This window comes from Camelus ferus, chromosome 23, assembly GCF_009834535.1.
Source record: "Camelus ferus isolate YT-003-E chromosome 23, BCGSAC_Cfer_1.0, whole genome shotgun sequence".
Taxonomy (NCBI): domain Eukaryota; kingdom Metazoa; phylum Chordata; class Mammalia; order Artiodactyla; family Camelidae; genus Camelus; species Camelus ferus.
In genome coordinates, this window is record NC_045718.1 from 10,440,311 (window position 1) to 10,463,739 (window position 23,429).

General features: G+C 42.2%; 1 protein-coding gene across 9 annotated transcripts in view; it reads left to right on the forward strand.

Moving 5' to 3' along the window:
- NEK7 (NIMA related kinase 7) overlaps positions 1-23,429 on the forward strand; it is a 129,818-nt gene that overhangs the window by 88,047 nt on the left and 18,342 nt on the right. For 7 of the 9 annotated variants that reach the window (XM_032466814.1, XM_032466818.1, XM_032466817.1 and 4 more), the window contains 4 exons: positions 853-961; positions 1,858-1,965; positions 14,998-15,092; positions 19,238-19,351. In XM_032466814.1, coding sequence (XP_032322705.1) covers positions 853-961; positions 1,858-1,965; positions 14,998-15,092; positions 19,238-19,351 — 426 coding nt within the window. Of the gene's footprint in view, positions 1-852; positions 962-1,857; positions 1,966-14,997; positions 15,093-15,928; positions 17,221-19,237; positions 19,352-19,434; positions 20,342-23,429 lie in introns of those variants that run through there. The other 2 variants (XM_032466816.1, XM_032466815.1) reach the window with 2 other exon arrangements.

Below are 23,429 nucleotides of genomic sequence, written 5' to 3' on the forward strand. Positions count from 1 at the left end.
GTTATTTAGAAATTTTGCTAAGTAGGAAACCAGTTACGTTTTTATTTTTGAAAAATGATTTTTATGTAAAGAATCTTTATAGATCTCATGAAACCAAGAGCGTTGCTGTTGGATGAGCGTATTACTGGTGTCCCCTTCCAGCCAGTGCCCTGTAGGAGAGCGGGCCTAAATACAGCCCTTTGGTTTAGCAGTTTATTTTAGGTCTTGCCCCTTTGTACGAGGTGCCACCCATCTCCTGACCAGCCTTTCTGTGCTCTGCTTTTTGCGCCGGTCTTCCTGTAACATTTTTCTTCCATGAAGTTTAGTTTCATTCATTCAAGGTAAAGTACAGGTTTGACTTGTAATATGCAGTGAATATTCATGAAAAATTTTCACATAAATCCCTTTTATTTGTTTAATTTTTAATAAATTAAGTGATATTTCATATCACCAGGGTTCAGCATTAAAAAAGAATTCACAGTGAAGCCTTTTGTCAAGAGAAGACCTGTCTTGCAATGAAAATAATTATCTTCAGTTCTAGACTTTTTCATTCTGGCTTTTCTTACAATAAAATTTGACCTCCTCCTTTTAGGATAAGAAATTATTTTATATGGATGTTAATTGTTTTGAAATAGGTAGACATCACAGAGATGTAGTGATATGACCTGTGCTAACTTGAGATACGCTGGGAGAAATTTAAGCATTATGTCAGGTAAAAATCTTAGAATCATTTCACTGTGGAAATTCATGTTTTTAAGCTGGGGGCAGGTAGATAAAAGTAGGTGTTTTTCTGATTTAAGGCTTTTTGCACATCAGAATCTAGTGTAAAGGTATTTTAGGTTTTTTAAATCTTATTTTTAATTTTTTGAACAGCATTTTAAGAAACAAAAGAGGCTAATTCCTGAAAGAACCGTTTGGAAGTACTTTGTCCAGCTCTGCAGCGCGCTGGAGCACATGCATTCTCGGCGGGTCATGCACCGAGGTGAGTCAGTAAGCCACGGGCCACTTAGCGCGGTTCTAAACAACGCACGTTACCAGGCCATCAGAGAGTAAATGCCTTCCAGTCGCTGCATATTACTGTGCTTTCCTAAGTAATGTGTTTCCAAATTATAATTTTACTAGAGTGATAAGCTTTTAAGTAAAGCCCTGCTTGGTTTTAAATAAGAATGAGAATTAGTTATTTTTCTGTTTGACCTTTTTTTTTTTTTTACTATGTTGGTAAAGAAAAAAAAAGTAGTTGCAGGAAGCAGTTGAATATACATAAGGAAGAGGTTTTCTTTTTTTATGAACAGCATACATTATAGCTACTTCGATTTTTAATTATCAGCATTCACTCTTAATATATTCTTGAGTATTAGTCAAATGGTTGGGCAAAATGTGTGAAGGTTACATCATAAAGGAATTGATCCCTTGATTTTTAGGGTGTGAAAACTTCAGCTTAAATTTATTTAAGCAATTAAAATTTCTAAGGTCATCTAAGTAAATAACATAATTTTGGTAAGTAAATAATAATGAAGTTAAGATTTTCTATTTTATGTAAACATATCAATAAATCACTAATTAGTAAGATAGCTTATTTAAAATTGATATAAGAAAGGCACAGATTTATTTTATACTTTGAATTTCACAGAAGTTTATTTGAAAGTGGAAAGCAAAGTGCATTTTAAATCCCTCATTGATGGATGGTTTTCTGTCAGAGGACTGAGAACTCAGAAGTATTAGGATATATGAAAATTTCTCAAAATAATTGGTTCAAAATTCAAACTGACTTCCATTTTTAAGATATGTTATAAATTCTGTGATGAAAAGTGGTTTTTAAACCCTTGAATATTTCACCTAAACTGACATCATCTTTCACCTGATCCCATTTATTCACAGATATAAAACCAGCTAATGTGTTCATTACAGCCACTGGGGTGGTCAAACTTGGAGATCTTGGGCTTGGCCGGTTTTTTAGCTCCAAAACCACAGCTGCACATTCTTTAGGTAAGAGACACAATATAATTTCATTCAGTTACCTACCCCCTACCCCTACCCCGTGGTTAAAAATATAGAGGATGTACCAATTATATACCTGCTCTTATATTCTAAATAAAACTGTTATCATCAGGTCCTGAGCTGAAACCTATCCGGTGTAACGTGTCCCTTCACCTGACATTTGGATCTTCTGTTAATTTGACCTCAGGCAGGCATTTAGCAAGAGAAAATGCTAATGAGCAGATTGAGGTTTTAACTATTGCCATGGATCTGTCCTTTTTTTTTTTTTATATTTAATAATATTAAGATTATATGAAGAAGAAACCGTATCTTGAATTAAAACTGACCATTTTAAACATACTGTAGCAGTTTGTGAATGTAAATGTAACATACGTAGCTGTGGTGACTGCGGAGGAGGAACCTGCAGGTGATCGGTGGCTAATGAGGATGTATTTCCCCAAATTACAAAGTTAGAAGATACTTGTGCTTCATTCATTCTAGAGCTGGTGCTGTCCCGGCATCCTTTATGCCGAAAACAGAACTGAATGCAGCTGTTCCAATGTTATATTAATGGAAAGAAAGTTGTCCAGTTTAGAAACAACAGAAATTACTAGGGAGAAATAACTTTTTTAAATTGAATCACTTATAGCCAGTGATAGAGCTTCCTTAAAACTCTTCAAACCATATTTTCTCCTTGTAAATATAAGACTTAGACAAAATGGTAACAGCCAAAATAAAATAAGAGTTAAGCTAAAAGTAAGTTGGCTTTAATTTAATGGTGCCCTATTTTTGGTGTTATAATTTCACTGAAAACAGTTAATTTGAGGGGTAAAATTATTGTTTTTAAATGCAAAATAAAAAAAAAATTAAATGGCCTGATAAGGAATAAGTAAGTTGCACTAAATAACAAAATAGTAAAACAAGCATCTGAATTAATTGAGTAGACATTTTTAAAGATTTTATAGCTTTATTACTAAGGTTCTATGTGGCCTTAAACCTGTCATTTAATTCTAGATATGTCTAGAACAGTAAGTAGGCACCTAATCAAGAAATCAGTGTTTACTGAATGACAAAATAGTGGATCCTAGGTTAAGGAGTCGTGGAAAGATAGTACTTCACCTTTTACACTGAGTTTTAAATTTTGTCAAGTACTTTTAAGAAAATATAATTTCAACTGATAACCAAGTAATACTGTTTTTATTTCTTCTTTCACTGTACATTTATTCTTACAGAGTGTTACAATTTTTTCTGGATAAAATTTGGTATGAAATGCCTTAAGAAATGCATAAATTTGCAGAGCACTTTCTTAAAGTTTTATTGTTTGGAAGGTCCACCTCTTACAGTGCAAATAGGAGAGGGTTTCTGTGGGGAAAACCGTAGACTGTTCCAAGCCAGTGCCATTCATCATTAGGAGAGATAACACGTTTCACTTTGTTACTCACCCGAACGGAATGTCCTCACAGCACCTGTCATGAATCTGCTTAGAAATGCTAGGTTACACATACACGCGTGCGCACATGCACAGCTGCATGGAGCAGGCTCCTGCACACGCATATGTGTGGGTCACATGCGCTGTGCAGACTGTCGCTCTGAGTGTACCGGGTTCCCTGACCCTAAGGATCCAGCATATTGTGTGGAACCCAGACTCGAACAAGTTTTGGAAATTGGCTTCTTCAGCTCGCCTGCCACTGCCTCTTATGAAAGTTCTCAACGGGGTTTACAAATGTATACCCACCCCCAGATTTAGGTGCTGTGGTAGCCCAAATTATGTGCTGTAGAGAGTAAAGTTTTAATAGATTTAATAATTCATTAAGAATTTATAATGTCAGTGTTAATCTGAATCAATTCACTGAGGGTCTTGTAGTTAAATACACATATTAACATACACACACACACACACACACACACGAGTAAATGGGGATGCTGTGATGGCAGGACATCCTGAGACACACCTGTGGTACAGCCAGCGAGGATGTGGCAACAAGACTGTTTCTCTGATGAGTGAATCAATAGGAAAATAATTTTTCACAAGCATTTTTGTTTTCCATATTATTTTGAGAAAAATGTGCTTACATAAGAAAACTTCTCTTAATCGTGCCTGTCTTCTCTGCAAAGTAAAGATTTTGATGATTTGAGACTGACGTTCACTAAACAAAGCACATTGAACATCAGGAATTAAAGTCTGAAGTGTAGCCAACCAAGGCTGTCTGAACCCAGTAAAAATGCTATGTAGAAGGATCAGGAAAAGATCTTTGCTAACAAAGAATATGTGTAAAATAAAAAGATGGAAATCCTGACACAGACTTACACTTGTTGACAAGTTGACCCTAATTTTTACTTTTAGAGATTTGTTACTCTCTTGTGTTACTGATGTATATTTTTTAGTTTTAAGAGCAAATTTAGAATATTGGTTTAAGCAATAAGGATATACGGTACAACACAGGGAAAGTTAGCCATTATTCTGTAATAATATTAAATGAAGTATAATCAATACAAATATTGAATCACTTTGCTGTACACCTGAAACTAATATAAATCAACTATACTTCAATTTAAAAAAATAAAAGATTGTTTTCAACAGTTGGTTCCAAAAGTGCTTGAAAATGTGGCCACCTGTACACGTTTATTTTGCTCACAGAAAATATGATAAACTGTATGTTTTATTGCATGTTGATGTTTTTCTGATTTCGCTGTAGATAAAATCCATAGAGCATGATTATTCACAGTGTAGCCCTAAATATTAGTGAAACTACAAATAAGTGAGGCCTCTAGTAGTTCATAAAGGAGAATTCGATTAAGTTGACTTTAAATGAAGTCTGTCCTGGAGCCAAATTTCATTTAATTTTGTAAAGGAAATTTTTTCAGGAATTAATTCAAAAAGTCAAAAATACCTCAGATTGTTAAAATATCTTGTATTTATGCATTTATACTTTGTTTATTCCAAAATACACTTTTTGTTCAAAAATCGGAGATTTTTCCACTTATTTCCACTTACTTTGATTCACTTGATCATCATCAGTAAGAAGCACATGCTTCCAAAATTTTTCGTATTTAACATTCCTCAAGAGATTGGCAAGTCTTTGAATTTTTCAGTTGTCTGTTCAGTTTGTATCTCTTACTCGTATCATTTGATTCCATGATAACATGTCAGCATGGAATAAAATCTCCAGCTCTGTCGCATTTTCTGTAGCTAATAAAATTGTATAGGTGGTCGTATTTCCAATCAGCTTTCAGAACCAGTGTTATACTTAAAAGTATGTTAACACAGGATAATAGTAAGTCCTTGAATTCAGGGTTAAAGTTACATGTGCTAAACCTGATGTTGCGGGATGTTCCAGCCATGTTCACTTCTGATGCTGCGGGATGAGCTCGGTGCAGAGGCCTTTGGTGTCTCTTCCGTCCCCGCTGCACACTTGGCCTCCCAGCCTCTCCCGCGGCTCTTCTGTCCTCCTTGGTAATCCATAACTGCGTCACGTTTCCACTAGGAAACGACCCTCCCTGGTTTCTAACATCCTCTTTTTTAATCAGTTCTGTTTATTCCCAGCAGACTTTCCTTCCTAAAAGCATTATCTGATTATATTACTTGCTCCAAATCTTTGATGGTTCTCTGTTGCCTAAAGGCTGTCATGCAAAGTCCTGGCTCAGCATCCAGGGTCCTCTTGGCACCAGTGTCCTCTGACCCACTCTGGTCCTTGACGACACACTCCCACCTCGTTGTGTGCCTCCATGGTTTGCCTTTTCCTTTCTGGAACGTGAGACAGAACACTGTCTGGAGAGAAGGGGGAGTGCTTGGATTTTATGCCCGTTCTTCTGGAGGACCTTGATCAAGCCATTTACTGACTTTTCTAAGGTTCAGTTTCCATATTTCTAAAAACAGAAATGTGAGTAATCGCCATCCTAAGTTGTCCGTTAACCTCTAACCGGTCCCAAACCCGATAATAAAACGGCTGTGAAGGTGCTTTCTGAACACTGCAGCGTGCTGTGTAAATGTTAGATTGCTTGTGTTAACATGACAGTGGAGGGGGTTGGGGGAGATACAGAGAAAGAAAAGGGAAGAGGAGAGGGAGTTCGTGTGCGATTTTATTTATTCTGTTAAAATACCTGAGTTGATTCATTCAAAACAATAGTTTTAGTGCCTTTGTAGCGCAGGTGCTGCTCCGAGGACCAGAAAGGAGTGTAGCAGAGTGGGACAGGCCTCGTCCTCGTGGGTCTTGCCGTCTGCGGGGAGGGAGTGGGTAGTAAAAAACAAACACAGAAGTAAGATGACTTGCGGGAAGTATGCTCGAAAGGGTGTGTGGACGACGCCCCTGTGAGGAGGTGGTGTCTGAACGAAGACTGGCAGGATGCGAAAGGACGGGGGAACACTCGCCGGCACCAGCAGCAGTTTGTACCGCGGGGCGGCTGCCGATGAGCTCGGTGCAGGAGGTGTGAAGGGGCGGGTGAGGGCGCGCCCAGCCCAGGGTGGGAGGAGCTCACCCTCGCTCCGGGTGCTGCGGCCAGCTGTGCAGGGTTGTCATGACGACGGGTCTGTGTGCGTGAAGGCCCAGCAACCTCTGTCGCCTTGGGGGTCTTCACACCCAGCGTTGTCTGCTCTCCTCCGGTGCTGCTCAGTCCCGGGACTTCCCTCTTTTGCTCTTAAACGGCCTTTAGGGCGTGCTGCATGGAACTGAGCCCAGTGTAAACCTCGCAGAGCTCATCAGCCACAGAGTTTATCCCTGTCTGAGATCTGGGATCTAGGGGGTTCCTTGGTGTTTGTCCCTCCCCTCTTGTTTTCTACAGGCACTTGTGTTAATCAGGTCCTCTTTCAGTGCATTTGTGCTGATTTGGTCGCGGGTGCGGCTGGGAGGCTGACTGTAGGATAATGCAGATCCCTATGATTTGCGCTGTTCCCTTGCATATTGTTTGTCAACCTTATAAATGTAGCAGATATTAGAAAATGTATTATATGTACATATCTATGTCTTTAAAATTTATGATGAAGGTGAATCTCCTTTGAATCAAGCTTTTTGACAGTCAAAATAAGTGGCTCTCAGGTTTCTTGACTGGACCCACGGGAGCGTCGCCGTGTGAGACTGAGGAAGAAGCCCCGTGTGACGGTGTCCCTGTTACAGCTGCAGTGCTCTCTCATACTGCCTGTTCTGTCCTATTTCCCGTTACTAAATATAATGCTATTCGGAACCCACTAAATTGATTTCACAACTCATTAATGGGTTATAACCTGCAATTTGGAAGACGTTAGTCTGTGTTTACAGTCCTTTTATGCCGTTCCACTTACCTGAAGACAGATTTCCCTGTTTTCAGACACCCTCCTGACTTGCTGTCTGGCCAGTTCCGCTGGTCAGACGCAAGCCAGGCACTTGGGATTCCAACCCTAGAATTCCTGATCCGTGTCCTAGTTTTAATGCTTCATCTTTCCCCTTAGGACTCACTGTCTTGGATGTGCTATGTAGCTTGCTTGTTACGCTTAGCACTGGGTCTGTCTCCCTCAGCCGTGTGTCAGCTGCGTGAGGACAGGGATCTTCGTGTTTTCAGTTCCCCAAAGTGTCCCGGATGCCTAGGGGAGGGCGTTGCACGTAGTAGATGCTCAGTGCCTACTGATTAAATGAATGGGCTTAGAGACAGGCTCCCCCCACCCCCGAGAATGGAGCCAGCCAGCTACGTCAGCGAGTACGGGTTAGGTCATGCTGCGGGAAGAGGCAGCGGCAGCACCCCCTTGCTCAGTGCTGACGCACGGTGTCTCCCTGCTGACCCGGAGCCAGCTGTGGTCCTCACGTGGGTCCAGGGGGCTGCCCCCATCCAGGTGGTCACTGGCACTTCAGCAGCGTCAGCCTGTGCAATCTGCATGTCTGCATGCATTCTTGCGAGCTCCCACGGGGAAGAGATCGTGGAGAATCACTTTCGGGCTCTTGGTGAAACCTTTCCGGCCAGTGTAACACAGATGACTCCCTTCACGTTTTCTTGGCCAAAACAAGTCTTGTGGCCAGGCCCATCTTCCGGGGTTGAGAGGGTAGCCCTCCCACAGGTCTAGGAGAGGGAGAACCAGAAAGGGTGAGTGTGAGCCTTGTCCATGGCCGTGCGATAACGGGAAAGTGCCCCATTAGTTCTTCTTTCTCTGCTTGTTTATTTATCTTTGTGACATATTTGTAGCTGTTGCACCTGAAGGGTAATTATGCCCCTTGATGGCACCTTGTGGGACCTCGTGGTGAAGGAAGAGAGGGCCGTATATGGCTCAGGGCATGTCTGTCATTCTAAGTCAGGCAATGCTGAGCAGAGATTATTTTGAAATCCAGAAAGACTCATGAGGTGCTGCAGAGCACGGGTCCCTGGTGGTATCCTCTTGATCGGTGGTCTGTCACTCTCCCTCCTGGGTGTGCTCATGATGGGGACCTTATTGTAAACAGTTTAAAACTTTTATGGTAAAAATTATTGCTTACAAACGTCAAACACCAGCGATGGGCTTAGTGCCGTGTAGCACCTGAACTGTGTTCTGTTCTGTGTCTCTGAGTCTTTTTCTTGCATGTGGTTACAGTTACCTAGTTTACAGTCCTTATCAGAGAACAACGAGAGCTCGTTTAAATTACAAAAGACCATCACCAATTTATTCTACTTACGGTAAAAGTAGCAGTCCCCCCCCCCCAAAAAAAAACCCTCAAAGAGGGCAGCACATCCCTTGCCAGAACTGCCAGTGAGCTGTCAGCGTGGAGCCTGCTGCGAGCCGCCCCCCCAGCGCCTGGCTCCGCCCGTGGGCTCCCACGTTCTGCTCTCCGCGTGATGCAAGAATCATCAGCACGTTTGTGCCGGTTTCCTGTTGCCGCCCTAGCGAGTTCCCACAAATGCGGTGGCTTAGAAGAACAGAATCTATTATTTTGGTCGTGCTGTGGGTCACAATCCCACCATGGCTCTCACCAGGCTAAAATCAAGGCATCTGCAGAACTGGGCTTTTTCTGGAGCTTCAAGGGGAGACATCAGGTTGCTGCAGAATCCAGGTCCTTGGTGTTGTCAGGCTGAGGCCCCTGCTCCCTTCCTGTGGCGGCTGAGGGCGCTTCTCAGCTCCTAGAAGCTGCCCTCTTGGCTTGGCTTTTGCCTCCTTCCTGAGTCCTCAAGGCCAGCAGTGTCACTCGGCGCCTCTCCTGTTCCTGCCACCGCATCTCTCACTGCTAATCCAGGTAACCCCCCATTGCGAGGTCTGTTACCCTCCATCCACAAAGCCCCTTTGCCACGGGACGTAACACAGCATAACACACAGCAGGGGCAGAGGCTGCGAGGGCCCAGGCCCGCCCGCCGCGCCCGGGTACACTTGGCAGAGGGCCTGCCATTCCCTCTCTGCAGCCTGGGAAGGTGAAATGGTTTAAAAGTCAAAGGCTTTAGTGGACACTTACATTACAGAGATTGAGCACTTTCTTTTTCAGACAGATGTTTTGACGTTAAAATGTCACAGTATTGTCACGGACCTTCACAGGTGGTGCACATTTACTTTTCAAAGGAGAAAGTGCCACACTCAGCATAGTACAAGCAAGTCGGTTTCAGTCATTACTGTTAGTTTATTAACAGTTCTGTATTTTTTGAAATTATTTGCAAAAGTGTGTTTAATCTTCAAGGGACGTGTCTCCTTAGTACTAATCCTGCTTCTGTGCGGCTCGCTCCTCGTGGACTGGAATGTAGGAGGAGATAAAAGGTAATCCTAACAAAACTTAATCAGAAGAATTAAAGTGCCGTTAAACACAGCCGCGTGATGCGCGACTGCGGTGTCTGTGTGTGCTTCGGGGCAGTTACCTGCTGTTCAGGCAAGTCTGTGTGCACCAAAGTTGCATTTATTATATACAGTAAAATGTTTCCTGTCTGACTGCTTACTCTAGTAAAAAGAAAAAAAAACCCAGCTTAATCACATTCTACTGTGGCATTTTACTGGCTTTCATAACGTCTCCCCGAAGAGCAGAGATGGAGTTTTCCTTTTGCGTGTGAGTGTAGTCATTGCTGCGGCGGATGGAGTAGGTTTTACACGGAGCTGGCCGGCGCGTTCTCACGCCGCCCTTGTGCTGGGCGGGGTCTGAAGCCCCTTTGGGGGGGAAATGGTGCTGCTGTTCTTGTTTCCGTTGTAGGGTTGTTTGCCTCCTCTCTCCCCCTCACGGTGAGACGGTGGCCCTCGGGTTTCCTGGCACGGCCGGCGGAGCGCCCCCACGGCCGCCGTGCGGACCAGCATCAGAGCTTTCACACTTGGCTCTCCCGAGGGCACGATCCGTGTTCCCCACACCACTTCCAAGTGTGCTGTATCCTCGGATTGCAACTTGGAAAATTAGTGTTCTTGAACCACGCCTTAAAACAGTTTGATGTTTGGAGCCCGGTGCCACCTGCGGTCACACACTGGTTTTCCCACTCCTTCCCCAGTACTTCTCTGTGGGGCTTCCTCGGGCTGGTGCCCCTGCAGGGCTCAGCCTGGTCTGGAGCCAGGAAGGCAGCGTATGTCTGGTCAGTATTAACAGCCGCTTTTGCTGATTTATTTTTAACTTTCAGTCCTTTCTTGACTTAAATAATCATTCTGGGAAGAAGCTATTATCTAATTGTAAACTCTGCACATTTAACCTCTCGACTACCACAACAAGTATGTATTTAAAGCCGAGTGGCTGCAGCGTGGCATGATTTTTACATGTTGTCCGTGGGGCCCTGACCCCACTCCCAGCCTTTCTTCTGTACATCGGGACTTCTGGAAGAGTTCTCTGCCTCTTAATTTGGAAAGACACAGGTTTCTTTTTTCCCGTCCTATTTCACAGTGGCCACATTTAATGAAATAAATGTCTGCTAAATACAAGGGCCAGAACTCCCTGCTCTGAACTCTAGGTCCACACCTTACTAGTTTTGTGATCTTTGGCAAGTTTCCTGACTTCCTTATGCCTCCTCTCCAAAGAGAATAAGAGCTATCTCACCACAGTGCCCGTTTCACTAGCCCCAGGGGGACGGGGCTCACCCTGTCTACGCCTGCCCCCCAGCACCCTGGCGGTGTGCCCCTGGGACGGGCCTGCTCAGCGCGGGCGCAGGGTCAGCAGGACAGCGCGAGTAGCACACCGAGCCCAGGCCCGGGTCAGAGTAGCAGGGTCGGCGACGTTTCCTGGGGTTTACATGTTAGCAGTTACACTTAAACAAAGAAAAATGTACTTAATAAATGTCTTTCATGGAAGACATATTGATCTACCACTCAGCCATTCCATATCGACCTTAGATAACACTCCTTTCAATTAAGTAAACTTGGCCTCTCTCTGTTAGTCTCTGACATAATTTCTGGGCTGACTTAAGAGTATGAGGAAAGGATGAAAATGAATTCCTGTTCCCTGAAGTTGTGTGTGTGTGTGTGTCTGTGTGTTTCTTTTTTTTAATGAAACTGAGTTTTAAAATAAATGAGGTCCTTTCAGCTTTCTCAATAAGGAGCGTTCAAAGCTTTCTTTTCTGTAGTTTGTTCTAAGGGAAAGAAGCAACATTTGCTAAACTAAATTTGCTTGTTGGTACCCTCTGACTTAAAACATTTTATTCATCTGTCCCAGGTTTAAAACAGGAACTATATTACTTTTTTCCATTTTACTTTCCATGTGGGCATCTGTAGGGCTTTCAAATTTTAGGGCAGAGAGATCTTAGAAATGATCGCACCACCGCATCTTACAGATGAGGAAAGGGAATAGAAGTTAAATGGTCCTCGTAGCTGGTGGGAAGGTAAGATGTGAAAGGGGCTTCCTGACCTTTGACCAATTTTTGCCCTTCCTTCCTTCCTTAAGAAACAAAACAAAACAAAAATAGCAAGCCATGTCTAACCATAGAAAAAGATGCTTCAGTTATTCTGTTTTTGTTCTCATTCAAGTCTTTGCAGAAATTGCAGTCCTAATTGTTTACCTAAACTATAGGGAGAAGTCTGTATGTAAGTTGTTCTGGTTACCAGAATTTTTTGGCTCTCTTACACACATTGTAGAACTTGCAAAAACCAGTCTTCCTTTTGTTCAGGATAAATTTTGGAATGCATTCATTGTTAATAGAGTACATCTCGTGTAAAACATTTCTCGTAGAGCTAGAGTGAGTCTGTTAATGTGATGAAAATTTTTTTGGTATTTGAATGACTGTCTTATATTTTAAAGAAAGATCAGGTAGCATTTTCAGTTGTTAACAGTTTTCCCCTAGTATCAGCCTCTCTCTGGTTTTTATGTTACTCACTTTTATTCATGTCAGGAGGTTAAAATGACAGAAGTATCTACTGTAGTAAAATATATTCCTATTTTACCTGCAGCCCCAAATCTTGAAACATTAGCAGAATCACGCGCCCCGCGGTCCTGAGCTCCTCAGCGCATAGCAACTGGCGTGATCAGTTTTGTGTCTGATCGGGTCACTCCACAGCTCTCCCTTTTCTGGTACAGCTGTTAAAAGGAATCACAGCATCCTTGAGGCAGCAGCGATAACAGACACAGATGTCATGAATTAAAAAAAAAAAAAGATTTTTAGGAAATAATTATATACTCATTAAGTTTGAAATGTGGAACACGTATCACTGCTTTTAAATGTGTCTCACATTTTCCTGAGCATTTAAACTTTGCGGGCTCTGCTGGTAGAGAGGGGACAGGATGGGCCCGGCCGGGAGGGGCTCAGCCTGTGCTCGGTGTCAGTCAGGGCCCAGCCGTGTCCTGACGGAGGCGCACTTCGGGGGGCGGGGGGTGGCAGCGGGACCCTCCATGCCCGATCAGTAATCGCAGTGCAGGACGCACACTTTCTCCTCTCCCACATGGTGACTCCTGGACACGTGTCGGTCAATGAGGTGAGTAGCGTACTCAGATTTACATTTTAATATATATGCGAGGTATACATAATTTAAGTACTGAAACACATATTTAGCATAAAGACGTTTGTTGTTTATAATATGAAGCAGAACCAGCGCGTGCGTTGAAAGCGGCAGTTAACTCAGTAACTTTCTGTCCTGACCTCCAGCTTCTACAGGAGGCCCTTTTGTACACTGAATTTTTCACGTTTAAGTTTAGTTTGGTGGATTCCTCATCATCCTGTTTCTCTGGCTCCTTTGCTTGCGGGCGGCGGCAGCCAGTCGGGTTCCTGTGGCAGTTAAGGTGCGATGCTAGGGCTAATCTCTGTAAAATGTTCTTCTTTTTCCCTATCATCAATCTTTCACACTCACATCAAACCCCTAGTGTATCAGCAGGTTTCCCAGAGCTACTGGTTAAAATTACCTTTGCTTTTGGTAAACTCTGAACCTTCAAGCCTCAGTGTTTTCAGCTGCCCCCTGTGGAATCCGCGAAGCCGCTCTCTGCACATCCCTCACTGCCAGTCGCTGGCTTTATGTCCTGAAACCAGGAGCCAGTGCAGAGCCCTGCTCTCCGGCTGAGAGCGCCTTCAGTACTCCCAATAATCCGTGCCGCCGGGAGACCCGCACGTGAGAGGGCTCGCGCCTCCCGGGGTCGGGGGGCTGTGCTTGTCTGACCTGGTAATCATGCAGATTCTTTAAACCCAGCTGTTTCTAAAAGTTTCTTGGCCTTTCTCACCCTGAGAGAAGTTGGCAAATTGACTCCTTTGTCTTCAGAGGAGCTGCTGCAGTTACATTATTTATTTCTTCAAGTTTGTCTCATTAACGTCCTATCCGAATACTCCACGCTTTACTTAAATCCCCTTTATCCGCCTTTTCACATACTTTTCCACTTCTTCACTTTCACACATACCTCCCTTCATCCGCTCTGATAGGACCATCGTTATTAGCAAGAATGGGTTCCAGGATAGGCAGGATTTCTTGTGAGTAGATGGTTCATGATGGTTCAGCTTTTAGCCCCGTGCACATTCCACGGGCAGCCGTTGGGTTGTAAGTTCGTTCTTTTGGAAGGGAGACCCCTGCCTCGGAGGATGCTGCTGTGCTGGTTGGCGTGCCTCTTCCTGTTGCCTCTGAGCAGACAGCCCGGTGCAGCATCCTGAGTTACAGTCTCATTAAGATTTACTGTAAACACCCAGGGGGTTCTTGGAAAATAATAGAAAATGAAAAGTGTGCTTTTCCCTGTGACTAGCAGCCTAGTTTTGGTAGCTGTTGCCTCAAGCAAGTAAAATTTCTGAATATTGTTCTCAAACTTTAATTTCTGTTTAGCAAAAAGCTTTAGGCTAATAACAGTGAAATAACAGCCATCCAAGTTTGAAATTAAAGATATTCACTTTGAAAGTCAACTAAATGTTGACTTCAACATATAATGTATATGTCTTATTTATTTTAACATACTTAATACATATTAATGTATTGTATCAGCACTTACCACATTATGTTAGCATTTTCTAAAATGGTCAGTTAAAAAAGAGGAAAAAGTATTCACACATCAAAGCAAACAAGACCAAAAATTATCCAGGGTGTCTCTCTGTGCAGGTCTCAGTGGTAAGAGCCTCATTTTTCTAGAGATGGCCGTGCCCTTTCATACATGTTATTATATAAACCTCTGATGTGCAAAAGTCTGTTTTATCGTCTCTAAAGTGGGAGTAAGTGAAGTATTGAAGGCTAATGATTTTATCGTTTCTAATCACAAGAGTCACAGCCATGTTCTAAGGGATGTTTCTGTAAAAGTTAATAATTTATTTATATACACGCCACCCAATTGTTATGTATTAATACTTATTTTTAAATAAGTTACTATATTGTCATGCTTAATTATTTGGGATATGCAAGCCATGTTTTAAAAAATTAAGAAATGAAACCAATGTGAATCATTCAGTAGGTTTTCTTGTTAGAATTCCTTTTATTTTTTTTTTCTTTAGTTGTGTTCCCTCAATTCTCCCCGAATTGATCAAAAGGAAATAAAGTTTAACCCTCCGCACCCTTTTTTAATGTGGGGATAGATGTAATATGCTGGTTTAGGGTCACGGAGTAAAGAGGAAATTTTGAAGTTTTGCGTATTCCCCCAAAACAGTCTTCTGATCCTAATGCATTGTTTTGATGACATTTGTTAATCGAGGGTTTTGTATGCAATTTCTTATCACAGCTGCAGCTTCATTTTTTTACTCCTCCTGTTTCCTTTGGTTTGTTTTTTGCAGTGGGGACACCTTATTACATGTCTCCAGAGAGGATACATGAGAATGGGTACAACTTCAAGTCCGACATCTGGTCCCTGGGCTGTCTGCTGTACGAGGTGGGTAGTGCTGGCGGGGCCCGTTCAGGGCGGTGACTGTACGTGCTGGGCTACGTTCCCCCGTCCTTTTAGCACACACTTGGTTTTTTCTGGATGATGTTTAAGCTTTTTAATTATGATGAATTAGCTTTTTACTTATGAAGAGTTCATTCACTGACTTCGTAACTGTTTCTCTGAGGCAATATAGTAACTACGCATTTCTGCATTTGCTTCCTGTAATGTATTCTCGACTGTTTCCTTTTGATGAGTTTTATTGTTTAAATGTTATGTTAATGTTTTCTGCATAATCTTATTTATAAAAATATACATGTATTTAAAAAAAATGCCATGTGTAGCAGGAAAGGTATAATGGAATTTAAAATATGAAAGCATAGTAAATACCTTTATCAGTTTTTTTTTCACTTTTACATAGAGTAGTTCAGCTTTAAGGATAGTTTGTAAACAGATAATTCTTCTCGGTTTTCACTTAGTTTCCGTGAGTAACAATTTGTGTGGGTAAAGCTCAGTGAAATTCTCTCTCTCACCTGTTCTGCTGGTGATAATGTATCAGAGGAAGATAGAATTGTGTAGGGAGATCCTCTAGCAGATACTGCAGCGCTGTGATTTGGGTAAGGAGAGGCCTGTGCTGAGCACCTTTTATGGTCATGTTACAGAGCAGTGGTGTCAGACAACATGCGAGCTAGTGACTTCTGTAATTTTATTCTTTAATCGAATGGTAATTTTCCTAGGAATGTAGGCTTTTGGTCAAAGCTGTTAACTGAAAATTAGCCTACTTCTCAGTAACTCTTTTAATAAAATAAAGTGAAGGAAAATAATACATGGAATCATTTTCACAGTTTAATGTATGCAGAGGAAGTCTGAAGTGGACAGGAGGGGACCGTTGTACCCCTTGCTCTGCGCTTTGTTTTCCTTGTCTGCTTGACTTCAGTGAAACGCACGATGAGATCATCTATTTTCATTTTTCCACGAGTACAGAGGGTTTTTTAAAATGTATATCATAGTCTTTAATTATTGTTTTACTGATTGCAGGTTCAAATTTCCTTAATTTAAGGAATCTGAGATTGTTTATTTTGTTCTTCCTACTAAAGTAACTAATGGCCACTTAAAAAGAAAGGATTTTTTTAAGTGTTCTTAAACAACATCCCTAGTATAATTTTTATTAAGAAAAGTTATGAATTAGTGATATAACAAAATACACGTTTGTATGTATGCACACGAGATTAAAAGAGATTTATGCTCACTATATTATATTCTGTTGATAATTTGGTACAGTGTTGAACTGATTTGATTAAGTTACTATAATGTTTAAAAGTCACTTTGTACATTTAAAATATTTTGTATCTGTTTAGGTAACCTTAGACCCCTTCAGGCCATAGTCTAATATTGTCAAACCAACATCTTCCCTTTAAACACCTACAAGTGAGCAGCACATTGGTTTCCACTAGCGAGATCAAATTTGTCAATTAAAAAAAGTTCAGTTGAAGAAATAGTGTTTTGGGGGAAGTTTGCATAATTCTTAGGACCAAGAGACTCCCATGTCAGAACTGAAATAACTCTTCACATTCTGAATTTGCTTTTGAGAAGCAGTGTCCCATTTCTGTGTATACTTAAAATGATCACCAAAATAAAAATTATTTCTTTGGACATGCCTACATTCATGCATTTTATGTGTTGTGGATGACTTTGAGTTAAAAATATTTAACATGTTAATATTAGTTTTCATCTCAATGCATTTTTACAGTTCCTCCATGCAAGTCATTTGGAAGAACTAGAATTTTTCTCAGGATTTAATTTACCTCGATGTTATGTCTCCTTCCAGTTATGTTTTAGTATAATGTTAATCAAAATACTCAGTAATTTAGCTTTAAACAATTGACTGTCTAAAGCTTTAATTTACCTCGTTGTTGTATCTCCTTCTGGTTATGTCTTAGTATAATATTAATAAAAATGCCCAGTAATTTAGCTTTAAAAAACTGGCCACAGCGTCACATAGGTATTTTATATTGTATCCCACTAAGAATTTACTGCTAACAACGGAAGAGTGGGAAGCCCTTTTTGAAAACGTATTTTTAACTCAGAAAATTAGACTTTCAAATATTCCTGAAACCTCAAAAAAAAAAAAAAAACCTAACAGTACAGTTTTAATTGATATGCAACAAAGTAGACTTTACTAATTAAAATCAAGATGCTGTGCTTTGGCTACACGGACCTTTACATGGAAAAGTAGGTTTTACACATTTCCTTTATTGTTCAGTGCAGCAATTGCATCCTTCCAGGGTTGTAGGTTGGTGGCTTACAGTTCAAAAAAAAAGAGAGCTGCCACCAGCCCCGAAGACAGACAGTGGGCTTTCGTCCCTCCGACACCCCCAGAATACTAATCAGGAGAGTCGGACCCTGGAGGTCAGGGAGCAAGTCAATCATTCTAGCGATCGTCTCAGTGTGGAGGATCAAATTAGCCTGAAAAATTCAGCTGCTGGGAGGAGAGGGCGAGCAGCTGTCAGGGGCAGCGTCGAGATGCACTAATGAACCAGATGAATAGTGCAAAAGCTTGAAAATAAAAACAGGACAGTTGACATTTTTCATCTGTCAAAGCAGGAGATGCATGAAAATATACTATTCCTGTTTAACTCCTTAGGGGATGTTCGGATTTTTTTTTAACGCTCTGCAGTATTGAGACAAAAGTGCTGTAATGAACTCCTGGCACACGATAATGAATATACGCACGTTTATTTAGGGTTTCTGCAAACATGGAGACTGTCATTTACATACACAGCCTATATTTCAGGGTGGCATTTTAAAGATCCTATTTCATCCTAAAGTGTCCTCCCATTTTAACCAAAAAAAAAAAAAAAAAGCAAAAAGCCATGGTCATCATCATTGGAGCTTCTCTTCTAGAAATTTCCTTGCAGATGGAGTGCTTTGTATGTTTAGGGACATTGACACTGTTTTTTGCCCTTTTCTCTTCGTGGGGAGCACCTGGTCCTGAGGCAGTTGGTGCGAGGTGCGTCCCCTGCGGGGCCAGCTCGCCGTCCAGGCCGGGAAGGAGTTAAGCCCAGGCGGGAGCTGCCAGACAGATGAGAGCGTTTTCAGCTGGTCTCGTCCCTGCTGCCGACGCCCGCTGCGGAGCACAGCACGGCCAGCGTGTTTCACACGCGCGCGGCCTGTCTGGGGCTGTACACATTGTCCTTCCAAAATCAGACTTATTAGCACATGTAGAAAAGGGTGACTGACTTGGGGCAGCCCTGCGCTCTGTGCGGTATCCTGGCTGCCGCAGTTCAGAGATTCAGAAGGTTCGAACAGGAGGCTAACATTTTAAATTGAATTTTTAGTTTGTAACCCGGCTTCCTACAGTCCTTGCTCGCACTTTAAATGTCAGGTTAGAACCTGGTCTTAAAGTTAAATTCAATAATGTCCTTTTTAAATTGGTTCATCCTTTGAGTCGTTTTTTTCTGCGTAAAAATCTCATTTGGATGCGCCTCCAAGTAGCGGCCATGACTTGTAAAACCTTGGCGCACAGTTCGTGCTTCTGCGACCCCGTCAGAGGAGAGGAGTCCTCATGCTCTATGAACTGCTTGAGGATCAGTTACGACATTCAGATTGAGGAGACTTTTTTTTTCACTCAAAATAACCTTTCCCTGCAAATGGAAACTATCGTGCGACCTAAAATGCTGTGCATTCTGGTCCTAAAGCATTGCTAGATGGTAATTCAGTTTTAACTTAAGTTTCATTTTTGTTGTATTTTGACCACTATCTGCTTGATGTAGACCATTGATGCCTGTTGAGTCATGAAATAAATTAGCTGTTTTTATGGCATTATATTTACAAAGAGTTTTAAGTTATTTTATGTTCTTTTTCTTAATGCTGTTTTATGTGGCATATACATATATATATATGAATAATTATATGCTAATCATTTCTCCCTTTTAGGGAAGTTTAAATGTTGAAAATAATAACCAAAAATTGAAGTAAGATTTCTAGGACTTACTAAATAATCCTCTGCAAAGGATTTTGGTTAAAATCAAAATGCCTGGATAGCTTCATTTAAAGTCTTTGTACTTGCTTGCTACCCCAGTGTAAGAGTCTTGATGAGATCACCTGTAAAGCTAACCTGTAACTATATCAGTTTCACTGGGAGCATTTTACAGATGGCTGCGCTCCAGAGTCCGTTCTACGGTGACAAAATGAATCTGTACTCGCTGTGTAAGAAGATAGAGCAGTGTGACTACCCGCCTCTTCCCTCAGATCACTATTCAGAGGAAGTAAGTCACTTTCCATTCCGGGTGTACGTTTGTCGTTCATTTTGCTGACGTTTGCATTCTGCTAAGAAATTTTCCTTTTCCAGTAATACGGGTGATGAAGTACAGAGCACTTCCACTCTGTTTCATTCTCGTGGAGGGAGGCTTGCTGTTCAAAGAGCGGACTCCGTGCTTCATCATGGGGAGTGGACCATAACCCAGCGTGCGGTGTGAGGCTGGCCACATCCTGGGTGTGATGGGCACAGTGGCTGCCTTCAGAGCACAGGAACACGGCCGAGGGCGGGACTCAGGCCCAGGCCCCAGTTCATCAGCACATCCGGCATCCGCTCCTACCCTCACAGTCTCAGACCGACACACAGTAGGACTTTCTTTCTGGCAGAACTTCCCTCCTGCCCCTGTTTTCCCCAAATTGAAACAAACATCTCTGAACTCCTTGTCCCTCAACCTTGTTCCTTCAGCTTTATCCTCCGTCCTCTTACAAGACCTGCCCCGTCACCCCCTCACTGCTGCAGTCAGCTTCTGTGGGAAGTGTTTGAGGCTGTCATGGTAAACGTGGTAAAAAGTGTGTTGGATGGGATTGACAATTTTAGAAGACTTCACCTTATTCAGATCTGAGCCTGGACCCTTGCTCGCTTTGGCAGCCCACTGAAATGAGTGGCTGGGCTCCACCCAACATCCGGTTTTTCGTTGGACGAAACATCTCCCGTTCTTGCCTAATGCATCGTGATTTTACCGATATTTCAGAAGGAGATACACAGAATAGCAGTGTTCCAGGTTAACTAGATGTGTTCACGTAACTCTGAAAAGCTCACTGGGGACCCGCCCAGCGGAAACACCGTTTTGAGTTAGGGCATCTCACCTTCTCATGAGCAACAGAGTTTTTGCCCAAGGAAAATGGAAAAGAGTAGGAAAAAATATGAAAACAAGTACGATGTTCACCTTTTAGGCAGTCTTGTCGCTGTTTCTATTCTGAAATAAATACGGTTGGCTGTAGTTCTGTGTGAGGAAGCCTGAGTCGTGCAGCGTGAGTGGTAAGTGAAGAGTCTTTATGTCTGTGAAGCACTTGTGGCCTGAGGACATTAAAAGTACCTTTTTTCTAGTAGTTTTGATACTGATAATCAACGATGCTTGGTTTTTTTGTTTCATAGCATTTGTCTTCAGGTAATTAGAATAAACTCTTACAAGGCAGGGATGGTAATTTGGAAGTCTCATCTTTATTTGATGTTAATGCTATTATGTTACCCATTTTTAATTACTGTTTGGGGTGTAGAATATAAACATGGTGTTTCACAAAACCACCTTCAGAACCCTGGGCCCGGAGACCAGAGGGTGAGCAGCGGTGCCGCAGGATGGCGGGGCTGCCCGGCCGCTCTTTGTTGTGTCATTCATGCTGTCTGCTCTTTTCCACGAAGCACATGAATATTTCACGTATCTGCATCCTCATCCCCTATTCTTCTTGACTAATTTTCAGACTGTCTGGATTTGCATTTCACATGGTAGCTGATGAGGGGATGCTGGGTGCAGCAGTGAAGCCTCAGCAGGCGGTTACCATGGTGACCTTCAGCAGGATTTTAATGATGATACCACTAGTGGCTCGTTGAAGTCGGCCTGCCTGCAGGGCTACTTCGCTGCAGCTAAGTGTGAAGTTGGATTTGCGGATTCTCAGCCAAGGGGCAAATATCAAAGTCTGGCCCAGATAGAAGAAGGTCTTACAGCCAGGAAAGGAAAATAGATTCCACTTTTTACTTCACTCTGTATAGTTACCAGTTTAGAAAAGAGATATAAAGCAAAACACATTATATGATGTACTTTCCAAAAAAGATAGTACGGTCCCTCACGTGGGTGAAAATCTGCTGTTATGCCGAGATAAATAGAGAGCTGCACTATGTAGGTAAACAAGGAAACTAATTCTTACTGAAGAAATGAGATTCAAAAAATACAGACTAATGATCTTACTTTAATCTGTTCAGTTATGTAGAAAAGTTCTCAGAACAGGAGCTTTGAAATGCAGATGTGCTAATAAATATTTTCTCTCCTTAAGTAGGAACTCAGTTTGTTTGGAAAATAATTACCCAGAATATATGGCAGCAAAAAACCTGAACAGATTTCATGCTGCCATGCTTTAACGGCACCCTAAATATTCCTTTATATAGTAAGCTTTTTAGATCTTCTTAAAGTCCAAATCACCATTTGGTTTTTCAGTGTGGCAAAATTTAGGAAACAATAAAGAGTGAAGTATAAAATTTTTAAACAGTAAACTTTTAATTAAAAGACCAATTCATTAGGTGTCAATTTTATAACTCAAATGATAATGGACTCTGAATCTGTTTGAAAACTAAAAATTTTAAGCAGATTAATTTCCCACCAAATGTCTATTTAAAAGCTCACCAAATTGATTTAGCTGCTGCTCAGTATTTAAGGCTACTGACCAGAGTGGATGCACAGAATGAAAACTGTTCTTGCCAGTCAGCCTCGGCCTCAGGATTCCTGAGAACCTGCAGGATCCGTTCTAGAGACAGTCATTGCCTTTGGAACTCAGAGTTTAAAAGTTGGGGATTTTAAAATTTCTTATAATCTAAGACATTGATACACTTAAGCATCAAAAACCAAAAACTGAGAAATAGCGTCCTTGGGAAAAATAAACTTGTATGTCAGAGCTTTCCTTTGACTCACGCTTGTTGTCATGATGTTCAGCTGATGAGGATTCCAGACAAGACACCTCAGCCACACACGAGTGGTATTAGGGGTGTGTGTTTTATAGCTTGCTAAAATACTTTTATTTAAGACTTCTAGTGTTCAATATTCTTTCCTTTTCTAGTAATGATCTCATCCATGTCTCAGTAGGGAATTATTAGACTTAATAAAAGCATGGGATTGAAAAGACGCACATCGCCCCTGCAGCGGCTCTCGGGTTTAACCAAACTCGGTATTGTTGTGATAAAGAAATTGGCATCAGTGAAGCGGGCATTTACTGAGCACTTACCGTGTACAAGGAGTGCAGATCCCCGAGGGCCCTCGTGCCCTGGCGCGGGCTGACCCCTCCAGACGTGCGGGTCCCAGCGCACTCTCCTCTCCTCCAGCTCCACCCACGCAGGCTCTACCGGAAGGTCCGTGAATTACCATCTTTTTATGGATGCCATCTCTTCATTTTGAAATGCCCCCTCTCCTTGTTCTTTATCAGGCGGACTTACTCTCTTTAAAACAAAGCATGGACTTCACCTCGTGCATGAAGTTACCCTCCTCCCTTGGCGATCACACTGTAGTGTATTTGTTCCTTTTTTTAATTGAGGTGTAGTGGATTTACAGTATTAGATGCGTCTCAGGTGTACAACATAGTGATTCACAATTTTTAAAGGTCATACTCAATTTATAAATATCATAAAATATTGGCTACACTCCCTGTGCTGTACAGTATATCCTTACAGCTTGTCTGTTTGGTACATAGAAGTTTATACCTCTGAATCCCCTGTCCCTCCCCTGCCCCTCCCCACCACCCTCTCCCCACTGGAGACCACTAGCTTGTTCTCTGTATCTGCAGTCTGCTTCTTTTTTGTTATATTCGCATTTGCTTTAGAGTCCACAGAGAAGGGGACTTTTGTCTTTCCCCGTCTGACTCGCCTCGCTAAGTATAATCGCTCCACATCCACCCGTGCTGCTGCGCGTGGCCCGTCCCTTCCTTTGTCCAGCTGCCTAGTTCTCCGCTGCCCACACACCGCGCCTTCTCCCACGCGGGGCCCCTCGGGACCGTCCCCTCCTGTCCCGAGGAGCGGTAGCTGCCTTTTGTCTGTGTGTCTCTGGGGCCTGGCGCGTTAAAGGAGGTTTAGGGAGTAATTCATTGATTGATTGATCTACCAGTTGAGGGAATGAGGGAGTGAGATTAAAGGAATAAATGGAAAAAAGAATGAAACAATAAATGTCAACTGAATGAGAGAATGTTCTCAAAGAACTCTACCTAGTGAGGCAGGAAAGTACTCGAAAGGCAGGTCAGCGATGATGATTTCTCTTAACAAGGTTACCTGCTGTGTGATCTTGCTCATGCTTACGAGCAGGCAGCATCGTATCGGGTGTCCAGCATCCATCC